Here is an 11,125-nt window from a genome sequence, read left to right as displayed (position 1 = left end):
AGTCCCAGCTGTCAGCGTAACAGGCCAACCCGATCAGGTGGCACCACCACGGTGAGCACGCGATTCCTGTCCTTGTAGCATAGAGACAGAACATACTTGGGGCCCTGAGGCACCGGGCGCTTTCTACAGCTGGAAAAAGGGCTGAGCCAGGGCTGAGCCCCGGCGGTGATTATGACAACCGGACAGCCGGAGGATGCCCCAGTGGAGAAGGGGAGGGCACATGCAGGGAGGCAGGGCGAGGCACAGGTAGGGCGGGCAGGGCCACGGACAGGGGGAGGCACAGCCGCGCAGGCAGGGAGGCAGTGGCAGGCAGCCGGGCCCGTGCTAGACGTCTGTGGCCCACATGTGGCGCACACACGACACACGGGCGATAACGACATAGATGCATGCGTTTTACAGCATGGATCAGGCATTGCGCTGGACGGTCCACGGTTCACACTAGCTCCCATCCCATTAGTCACCATCACTGCTAGCTAACAAGTCAACCATGTCAACCGCCTCACCCGCTCCAGCAGCAGCTGCTGCCACACCACTCCTACCTCCCCTGCTGCGCATGCCGCCGCGGCGGCCCACCGCCGCTGTGGCTGCAGCGCCGTTCCCTCCACTTGTGCCCGCCCCACTCGTTCCGGCCACCGGCACGGCCACAGCGCTGCGGCCGCGCCCAGGCAAATGTCGCCTCCCGCCTGCAGCTCTAGCTGCTCCTACCGGCGGCGCCTCCACTACCCGCAGCACCTCCACGCGCACCTCCGCCGCCGCCAGTGCTGCCATCCAAGCACGCTGCTGGTCGCTGAGCCGATCGCGAGGGCCCTGTGCATATACGGCATGTGCGGGACAGCGAGGTACGGTCAAGTACGGCGCATCAAGGCAAGAGAGCGGGGCAGAGGACGGCCCCCGCCGGGCCACTTGATACACCCCTGCGCTTTCTAACTTGAAGCATGATTGTCTGGTGAGTCTTATGCCCTGGCACAAGCAAGCACACGCAGCCACACACAAAACACACGCACGTACACCACAACGGGCCCACTCCTTGCACCGCGCCAACCTGCGCCAGCCACGGGCTGGGGTATCCTCCTGCCAGCCGCCGCCTCACCTTGACCTCCGACACCAGTGCGTCCCCGCGCTCCGGGCGCCACAGCAGCAGGTCGGGCATGCCGCCGCGCCAGCCGCCCGAGTCCTCACTCAGCAGCCGGCACACCACCGACAGACCCAGGCCGCCCACACACCTGCAGTCAGGGCATGAAGAGTTAAAGGCGGGGGCGGGGCCGGGTTTGGCAGCCCGGGCTGAGGTGCATGGGTGCAGGAAGTCGAGCGTGCCGCCGTGCGCTTGATGATGACAAACCCACGGTAGCATGCGTGCTTTTGCTCGTTTGGTACTACTTGGACTGTCTGCCCGCCTGCTTTTCCAGCGAATACTGATTTTCGGCTAGCCTGGGTTTGGGACTGCAGTAAACCTGAGTAGTGCTCCGCCCTATGGACCGGGTCATGCGACTCTGCTGATGGCTTACTGGAAAGAAACAACCCCTCCCCTGTGCCTGGCTACAACTTCATTTTGGCTTGATTGGTCATGAGTGTAACCCCAAGCCATTTACACGCAGACGCGCGCGTTTACACGCGCGCCCACGCACCTTGCGATGTCCACCAGGTCCTCCAGGGGAAGCCGGCCCCAGTTGACGCCGCGGCACCACACGCCGCAGTGGGACCGCCAGGCAGCCCGCAGCAGCTCGGGTGCGGCGCCGCCAGCGATGGCCTGCAGCCGCAAACACATTCACCAGCACATACGCACACGCGCATACACACACAGAGGTACACACAGCACCCTGTTGATCAATCACGAAGCTCTTCCCATCCAGCACCCTAGTCGCATGCACGTCAGAACCATTCAGCACGCACTCAAGCGTTGAGCACACCAGGCGGTATACTGCACCAGCAGCCAAGCACGAGCATGCACATTGCGCGTATACGCGCACGCAAGCAACCGCACGCGCGCCCGCACGCGCACCCGTACACGTACTGGTACACACCGGGCGCACCTGCAAGCGGGCGTCCACTGCGGCCCGGCGCGCGGGGTAGAAGGCGTCTGAGTCGAGGTCCAGGGGTGCGGTCTGGAAGGGATGCCTGAGGGTGAGCGGTGCGGGGTGGTGCAGGTGGGTACGTCCGTGTGATTGTGTATGTGTGTGTGTGTGTTAAAGAGCACAAGGAAAACATTGCGCAACGACTGTGTGTGCATGTGTGTGTGTAGCTGAGGGCGCATGGCGATACGTGGCGGCACACGGCGGGGAGTACAGCGCCTGCAGGCGGACCAGACAACTGGCTTAAGTGCAGCAATGGCAACGACGAGCCAAGCCCACCTCTCTCGATGCACCTATCCGACTGACTTTCAATTCCCTGGCCCTCCCTTCCCAGCAGCAGCAGCATACCCCCGACCCCCCTCCACCCATCACCGCCCTACCTTCACTTTGTTTGGTTTAGTTTGGGCTGGTACTTATAACCTCCTCCCCCCTTGCTTGATGTTCCGCAAGATGGTATACCGTCTACCACTTCCTTAACTAGTCATGAATGTAACCCCCCCCCCCGCCACTTCCCACCTGAACACCTCGGGCACGTCCGTGAACAGCACGTCCCACATCAGCAGCGCCCACAGGCAGCCCCACACGCCGCCCTCACTGTGCACGCCGCGCCAGCCGCCGCCCGGCGCGCTGGCGTAGTGGTGCAGCGCCAGGTCCTCCACGCCCACCGTGGCCACCGGCTGCTGAGGCTGAGGGGGTGGGGGTTACATTCATGATTAGTAAAGGAAGGGGGGATTAATACATTCATGATTATCTAAGAAGGGGGGTTGCAAGCATTGGTACAGACAAGTGTAGCTAAACAGATAGCAGGGGGTGGGGAGCCATACGGGGCGGCGGCAGGAGCAGCAGCAGGGCGGAAACCGTGCGCGCGCGTGTGAATCTGTGTGCGGAGGGGTGAGGCAAAGTCTTGCGGGGCACAGTGGGCCATCTGGGATGGGAACTGGGCTGCTGTATGGGCTATCCGTCGGCCGTGTGCAGTTCACGGCCCCTCAGACTGGTGGGCAGGCAACAATGCGGCGCCTGTACTCACATCGGCTGCAACGGCAGCTCCGCCCGCAACAGGCGGCTCCAGGCCTCGCTGGGGGCTGGGGCTGGAGGAGCGGTGTGGCGGCTTCCACTGCACTGGGGCCTGCGGCTGTGCCGGGTCGGCCGGGCCGCAGGCCGCCCTGGGGGCGGTGGTGGCGGCGGCGGCAGTGCCGGGTTCAGCCGCGGGCGCAATGAAGCGGCTCTTGTATCCTGCTTGCGGCGGGGCAGGCAGTCAGGTGGGCAGACACAGCAAAGGGACGTGAGTTACACAGCGGCTGAGTGCCAATGGGGCCAAGCCCGCACAGTCACCTCACCCATTGTCGGCAGGACTCCCCAAACCCTTCCGTTTCTTCTTCCAAAACGCCCATGCCGTTCCCCACCCGCAACCACGCACCCGTGGCTCCCTTGATCAGCTGCGCGCTGACCACCACCTCCCGCGGCTCCGCCAGCGCCGCCGCCGCCCAGGCCGGCTTCTTCCAGCGCCGCGGCGGGCGGCCCAGGCGCAGCACGCGGCGCTGCAGGGCCAGGCGGTCGCCGTGGCGGACCCAGGGGTCGGACAGGGAGGCCTCTGCCACCTGAGGGGGAGGAGGCGCGGCGTGATCGTGATCTACTACCGTAGATGAGGAGCGGGGACCAGGGAGCGGCTGATGCGCGTGGGTGCGTGTGCGCGTGTGCGTGTCGCCGTTCGAAAACCGTGTTCTGGTGCTGTGCCCACTCCATTGCTGCGCCGCTCACTCCTGCATTCGGCTTGGGCACATACCACACCTTATGTAGCCCCCGCCCCCCTCACTCCTCCTCCTGCCCCCCCTCCCCCCCCCAAAAAAGCTCGCATATGCGGCTGCAGTTTCTCCCGGCAGCGCGACTGTTTCGCCACGTGGTAGCCCCGGTGAGGTAGTCCCTTGACAGAGCGGACCCCTTCCCAGGCCTCCGATGAGAAGACCTGGTGCATGGCCCGGTAGGCCGCCGCATGGGGCAGCCCCGCGGGCAGGACGTGGCCGGCAATGACTGACATCTTGTAAACTAAGAAAGCCGCCAGCTGCTCCAGGTGTGCCTTCTCCACACCGCTTTCGCCGCCGGTCGCCGCCGCCTCCGACTGCTGCTGCTGCTGCTGCTGCTGCTGCTGCTGCAGCCGAAGCTGAAAACCCTCCAGGTGCGCCAGCCGCGCCACGATTTCATCCCGATCTGGCACCGGGCTCGCCGCCTCACCCTCCGTCTTTGCCTGCTGCGCCGCGGCCGCCGCCGGCTTTGCCGTCGTGGCTGCTGGCTGGTCTTCCGCGCCCGCCCCGGTACCCACTGTGCCGGGCACGGCGCCAATCACCACCCCACTGTGCATGGCAGTGCCCGGTTTCGCCGCCATGCACATACGGACATACCCCATTTTATGTAGCCCCCCCCACCACCACCAGTCCTCCCTTCCCTCCCCACCTGCAGGCTCTCCTCCTCTCGGCCCAGGTGCTGCAGGTCCAAGGACAGCCGCAGCCACCACTCGCCGCGCCGGCCCGGGCAGCAGCGGCCCTGCAGCAGCGCCCGCAGCAGGCAGGCGGCGGGGCCGTAGCGCCGCTGTCGCTCCAGCAGCGATACGGCTGCGCGGGGAGGGGAGGGGGTGTACAGGGTTGGTTGGGAAGAGGGCTCAAAAATAAATCGGATGGCTGGCTACATTCGGAGGCCCCGTAGCTAGCCCGCCTATGTCCAACTAGCCCGCCCCCCGACACGCAGCCGCGCCATCCCAAGCCGTGCCCCCAAGACAGACACCCATTTACCCATGCTGCGGCCCCGCTCACCTACGGTGCCCATGCTGGCGTAAACCCACGCCGCACAGAAGCGCGCCAGGAACTGCTGAGGCGGCGCGGGCGGCGCGTCCGCGGTGGCCGCGGCGTTGGCGGTGACACCGGTGGCGGACTGAGGAGGATCAGCGGCGGGCTGCACGGCCGCTGGCGTGTCAGTGGCAGCATCGGCAGCTGGCAAGGCGGCGGCCGCGGCGGGTGCACTGCCGCCGCGTGCAGCCGCTTCCCCGCCACTGTCACCGCCCAGCCCAGCCACATCGCCCGCGCAGTCCCCGCTGTGGCCCAAGCCAGCCATGTGCTCCTCCTCGTCGCCGTAGGCAATGTCGATATCACCCGCCTCCGTCTCCCCATCGGCGCCTGGGCCGTTGCCGTCGCTGCGACCTCCTGTTCCCAACCCTGGACTCTGCTCCAGGTCCGGCTCCGGCTCTGCCTCCAGTCCTTGCTCCGGATGTGCCTCCAGCTCCGGCTCCGTGCCCCACAGGCCGTCGTCCGCATGCACATCTGCAGGCGGGTCCAGGCCCCAGCCCTCCTCCGCATCCACCTCCTCCTGCTCCTGCTGCGGCCCTGGGCTGCCCGCTGCGCCCGCGGTCGCACCCGCGGCGCCGCCTGCGTCAGTGACGAATCCGAAGTCGCTCCCTAGCCTGGCATCCTCCGCCTCGGCCCCCTCGACCTCCTGCTTGAAGCCAACTGCTGCTGGGAGCCCACCGGTTGCCGTGCACTGCGCCTCTGCCCCCGACCCTGCTTCCCCAAGCATAAGGTCATCGCTATCGCCGTCTCTGCCAGCCTCATCATCGGTGTCATCCTTGCCTTCTTCGCTGCTGTCGCTACTGCTGAAGGTGAGGTCCATCGCCTCAGCCCGCGAGCCGCCGCCAGCACCGACGCCAGCACCGCCGACCCCGCCTGCACAGCTGGCGCGCCGGTGGCGCTGCGGCGACTCCGCATGCCGCGGCGCTGTGCCGGCGGCGCCGCCAGCTGAGCCCCTGCTGGCCGCTCCCGCCGCCGCCACTGCGGCGACAGCAGCAGCAGTGGCACTGGCGGCGCCAGCGGCTCCCGCGCAAAGGCCGACATCAGCGGCGGCGGCGGCGGCCTCCGCCCCGCCGTGCTCGTGGGCAGCCAGCCAGGGCCAGGGGCCAGGCACGGCGCGTACGGGTATGGTGGCGTCTCCACACCAATGCACCTGTGGGAACCACACGGAGGGGGCGCGCCGGCTACGGTTGAAGGCCCCACGCTGGCTTCCCAAGTTCCTAGCCACTTACGGCATAAGAGCAAAGGCCGTTCCTGCACCAATCCCTCTGTGCACGTGGCTTTGCACCTGCCAAGAGCCCAGGCTGCATGGATCCCAGGCCCAGGCACCTGCCCACTGCACAAGGTGTGTTGCCCACGGTCCACCCACCTGCCGGTGTGCACCCGCCCGCACCGCCGCCAGTGCGAGCTCCAGCGCCCTCTCCGCCGCCGCCTCATCCCCCGCCTCCAGCGCCGCGTCCAGCTGCAGATGGTTGGGACAGCAGGCAGCGACATGTGGGGTGCGGGTGCAGGTTTGTGCCTAATTCATGAGATTACAGTGCTCACGCTTTTGCCGTGCACGCCCCCGAACGCGCCCCCTGTCCCCTGCCCCCGGGCCCCGGGCCCCGGCCTCCGGCCCCCCTCACTCCTCAGCGCACACCTCTGCCGCCGCCCTCAGCGCTGCCTCGTAGTCCAGCAGCTGCTGCCTGCTGCCAAAGGCCGAGCCGCTGCGGCGCACCGTGTAGGCCGGGTAGCGGATCACTCCGCGGTCGGCGGCCAGGAACCTGCGAGGGGCGGGTGTGCGAGTGTGCGGCGGCGGGGTGTGTGTGTGCGTTCAAAGATCGGTACAGAGAAGGGTAGCGAAGTAGACAGGGGGGTTATACATTCAGGATTTGTTAAGGAAATGGTCGACGGTGGGGTTTATATGGGAGGGACGAGAGGAGCGTCTGGACAAGCGGTGGCATATGGCATCGGTACTGAACACTGCAGTTTGCAGGGCAGCGCACAGTGGGCCTTGGGGTCGCAGTGGACTCCCCTGCCTTCTGCACGGGCGGCTATCCCCCTCACCCCCCTCGCCCCACCTGCCCAGGTCCGCCGCGGGCCCCTCCGCCAGAAAGTACAGCCGCTGCAGCCGCGACACCAGCAGCAGCGCGGCGGGGGCCAGGCGCAGGCAGGGGCCGGTCAGGGAAGACACCTGAGGGGAGTGCACGCGTGTGCGTGGGAGGGGGCACATGCGGTGGTTGACACCTGCAGGGCGTGGGCCCAGACCTGATCCAGGCAGGAATTGAAGGCAGCCGGGGGAGGAGAAACGCACGGCCTTACCCGCCGGCTCATGTCGTCGTCATTCGCGTAGCGCTGCCGCAGTGTCGCAATGACCGCCGCCTTGCTACTGCCTCCTCCTCCTCCGCCGCCGCCTCCAGCAGTAGCAGCTGCGACGCCGCCCCCAGTGGATGTGCCGCCGCGGCTCGGCGCACTCCAGTGCCTTGCTGCGCCGCTGCTGCTGCGGACCCCGCTGCCACCCTCACCACCGCCTCCACTTGCTCCTTCGCCGTCGCTGCCAACTCGTTGACTGCTGGCGCCCCCTCTGCCACCCATGCTGCGCCTGCTGCCCGCTGAGCCCCTGTACCCCTCAGCTCTGGGACCTGCATAGGGCATTGCACCACCCGCAAACGACTGCTGGTTTGGCTGCTGGCCCTGCTGCGGCTGCGGCTTGTGAGTTGGGAGGTAGGGGTTCCTACTTCCGCTGGCGGTGCCAGGAGCGGAAGGCGGTGACAGCAACACGTCGCCTTCCTCTGCTTTGACTGCAGCACCCCAATTACCGCCACCGTTGGTGCCATTAACGCCAGCGCCACCACCACCTGCCGTCCGCCGCCGCGTGGCGAAAGCCAGGATGGAGCCCCGTTGAGGCAGTGTGTGCGGCGGCACTGGGGTTGACACCGCAGCAACGGCGCCGCCACCACTGCTTCGCCTGCTGCTGTCACCGCCACCTGCCGCCGCACAGGTCAGCATCAGCGCACGCACGTCCGCCACCACCAGCAGCTGCTGCGCCAGCTGTGGCGTGTGAGAACGTGGCGGGCTTTGGTTTTGAGATGCAACAGGTTCAGTCAGAGGGGGCAGAAGACCTATAGTACTTCCTTTGTGGTTTGCTCTTTCACATGTTTGTGCCACCAACTAACACGCACACGCACCCACCTGCGGCCAGTCGTGTGGCTGCGGCCGCTCTGCCAGCCCTGCCGCCACCAACGCCTCCGCCGCCGCGTCCACAGTCCACGGCTTTTCAGCTGCTGCTGCTCCTGCCCCGCCTCCAGCTGACGCCCCTGCCCCTGCCCCTGCCCCTGCCTCCGCTGCCTCTGCCTCTGTCCCGCCACCGCCCCCACCGCCGCCGCACTCGGGGTATTGTATGTCGCGCACCGCGAACCAGGGCCCGCGGCGCAGCAACAGCCGTAGGAAGAGACACTGCGGCGGCGGCGGCAGGGCCAGCAGCCGCCCCAGGAGCTCCTGCTCCTCGCCGCACAGCAAATGGCCGTCGTAGCGCCTGTGGAGACGGCAGCGGCAGGCGAACAAGGGGGTTGAGAGCTATGGAGAAGTCGGGAGACGCAGCGCGAAGGGTAGGGAAGACCTGGATCAGACAGAGCGTCATTGTGAAAAAGGGAATGGGGCCCAGCATGTGCAAAATCCAGTCCAGGAGGGGAAGGACGGGTTATGGCGCTGTGAGGGTAAAGGCTGCGTGTTTGGGTCCCACCACTGTGTTGCACCCGATTCGATTCCAGGGCACTTCCCCACCCACTAATACGGCCTGCACTCACTGCACGTCGGCCGCCATCATTGCGAAGTTGCGTCGCAGCACCTCGCCCGGCGCCGCCTCTGCGCCCGAGCCCCAGCCCGGCCCCGCCTCCGGCCCAGACCCGCCCTCGACGGGCCCGCCATCGCCGGCGGCTGCGGCAGCACCGGCACCGGCGCCGCCCTCGCTGCCGCTGCTGTTGCTGCCGCCGGGCCCGCCGCGCCGCAGCTGGCAGCGCCACGCCGCAGCGCCCGCCAGCGCCGCATCTAGCGCCCGACCCACTTCGCCGTCGCTGTCCCCGCCCTCGCCCTCCTCGTCCTCCTCGCCCTCGTCCTGGACTGCTCCGTACGACGCAGCTGATTGGTGCACTGCTGCTGCTCCCGGCACCGCTACTTGTGGCTCATCCTGACACCCGCCACTGCTGCCACAGTCAACCTTTCCATTGCTACAGCCAACGCCCGACCTATCGCAGCCGACGCGGCCATTGCCGCCGACTCCCTCACGCCGCCACCGCTGCCGAGGCCGCAGGTACGCGTGCAGCGGCGCCGCTCGGCCGCCGCTGCGAGCTCGGCCCAGCCCCGCCCAGTCGACCTGCAGCCCCGCCGCCCCTGCCGCCACCTCCACGGCCCCGGCCCGCAGCAGTGGCGCCAAGTGCTGAGCCACCTCACGAGGCAGGTAGCCCACCAGCACCTCCGCACTCACGGGGGCCTCCGCCAACGCGTCCCTTGTCTGCACCCCCGGCAGCGCATCACCCCCCGGCGCCGGCTCCGCCGCCGCTGCCGCCTGTGCGTCAGCCTCATGTCGCTCCCCACGCATCCACCACACCTGGGCAGTGGGCACCACGGCGCAAAAGGACCAGAACTTGCTAAAGAACGAGACCCGAAAGCGGGCACCAGTCAGCACCCGGTTCCAACACACACCTGCACTGCATTGACGTCGTAGGGGTTGGTCGGCTCGCACCGGAAGCAGTAGCGAAAGCAGTAGCTGGGCCGCGGCGCAATTCCAGCAGGAGTACGAGCATCACCAGTAGCCAGCTCAGTAGCAGCTTCCAAAACCGCGCCGCCAGCATTGGCAGGGGCCGCCGCCCTCGGCGCCGTTGCCACCGTACCTGCTGGCCCACAGCATGCCTCCACAGGCGCCGCCTCCACAGCCACTGCCGTGCCTACAGCCGCCGCCACCACTGCCGCCGCCGCGGCCTCCATCACGCCGGCTGCTCCTTGCTTGACCCGCTTCACATCCAGTGCCACGACCGCGGCCTCCAGGTGTCGCCAGCCTTGGCCAGGGGGCGGCGGCACTGGCGCCAGGGGCGGTATCTGGGCAGGCACAGCCGCTGCCGCTGGCGCCCGAGGAGCGCCCGACGTGGAGCCAGTGGCGCCAGCGCCAGCGGCAGAGCGGCCTGGGGCTCTGCTGCCCGGCGCCCGGGGCGGCCTGGCCGCTACCGCAACCGATGGCCGGCGAGCCGTGGGGGGCGCGGCGCTCCGCGCAGCTGCGCTATCAGAGCTCCCCCGGTACCCGGCATCTGCATTATGGTGACCTATTATGACATGGATGTGCGAGCAGTGAGCCAGGGTGAGTTTGCGCGTTCCCGCGCTTCGGAAGTGCTGCGCCTGCTGCGCCGGGCTTCCGGTCCGGAGAACTTGAGCAGTTTACCTTCAGGTGGTCGAGACCGCTTCGCCAATTTCTCGTGAGATTTATCATCATCGGGCTTGGTATCGGTAGACTGCTTTCGTTTCTTCGGCCCGGACCCGACCTGCTTGCCCAGCAGGAGGGCCAGAGAGCCCTGCCCGCGAAGATGGGCCAGTTTTATCGTATACTTCTATGGTATGGATGGGATTGGGCCCCTTTGCGTGACAAACCCGTGCAACCATCCGCACTGCTCAGCGGAGCACGGCCCGCTCTCCAATCAAACCTTAATGACTTGGAGATAGCTTTGTAGCTGCTAGCTGTATATTTGATTGCAGCTGCAATAAGCACATAGCGCATAAATGAGGTGTTCGTGTTCGCCCACGCCAGCCCGCGGTGAACAGTGCTCAGTTATAACCATGATGGCAAGTGCAAAAGGCCGTGTTCGGCGGGTAGGGCGCAACGTCATAGTGGAGGCAGCTTCAAGCGAGCAAAGCCGGGACGACACGGCGAGCATGGACGACAGGTTTCAAACAGGTTTGACAGGATTCTTGCTGCGGTGACCAGCATCAACCGCAGCATGGGCAAACTGGAAAGCGGGAAAGCGAGATGGGGGCACTGGCGCGCGGGCAGGGCGCAATTGCGGAGCTGCTGGTCATCCAAAACCTTCCAGCCGGCCTTCGTGGGTGCAACGAGCGCGGCTTTCGACGGCCGCCCAGCTGGACAAGCTCGTCGGCCCAGGCACGGCCGCGGCGGTGGAACGAGAGCTGCTGGGCAGTACCGAGCGATGCCGCCTGGCCTTGCACGCACTGCTGCGGCGGCAGCTCCTCGAAAGCTTTGGA

The 11,125-nt window shown here is 67.0% G+C and overlaps 1 protein-coding gene across 1 annotated transcript; it reads right to left on the bottom strand.

Annotated features, from left to right (window-relative positions):
- Positions 1-381: 381 nt before the first annotated feature.
- CHLRE_16g660350v5 (uncharacterized protein) lies at positions 382-10,886 on the bottom strand. The gene is made up of 17 exons (XM_043070976.1): positions 10,311-10,886; positions 9,581-10,194; positions 8,686-9,485; positions 8,072-8,414; positions 7,202-7,930; positions 6,961-7,073; positions 6,540-6,663; positions 6,270-6,362; positions 4,874-6,053; positions 4,518-4,675; positions 3,487-3,667; positions 3,097-3,302; positions 2,586-2,755; positions 2,031-2,115; positions 1,626-1,747; positions 1,091-1,223; positions 382-807 (listed from the first exon to the last, which is right to left on the bottom strand). Exons 2-17 carry the CDS (start codon positions 9,860-9,862, stop codon positions 454-456), a joined length of 5,073 nt encoding a protein of 1,690 aa, XP_042915618.1. The 5' UTR covers positions 9,863-10,194; positions 10,311-10,886; the 3' UTR covers positions 382-453.
- Positions 10,887-11,125: the final 239 nt, after the last annotated feature.

The sequence above is a fragment of the Chlamydomonas reinhardtii genome, chromosome 16 (assembly GCF_000002595.2).
Source record: "Chlamydomonas reinhardtii strain CC-503 cw92 mt+ chromosome 16, whole genome shotgun sequence".
Lineage (NCBI taxonomy): Eukaryota > Viridiplantae > Chlorophyta > Chlorophyceae > Chlamydomonadales > Chlamydomonadaceae > Chlamydomonas > Chlamydomonas reinhardtii.
This window is presented reverse-complemented; position numbering and strand designations above follow the sequence as displayed.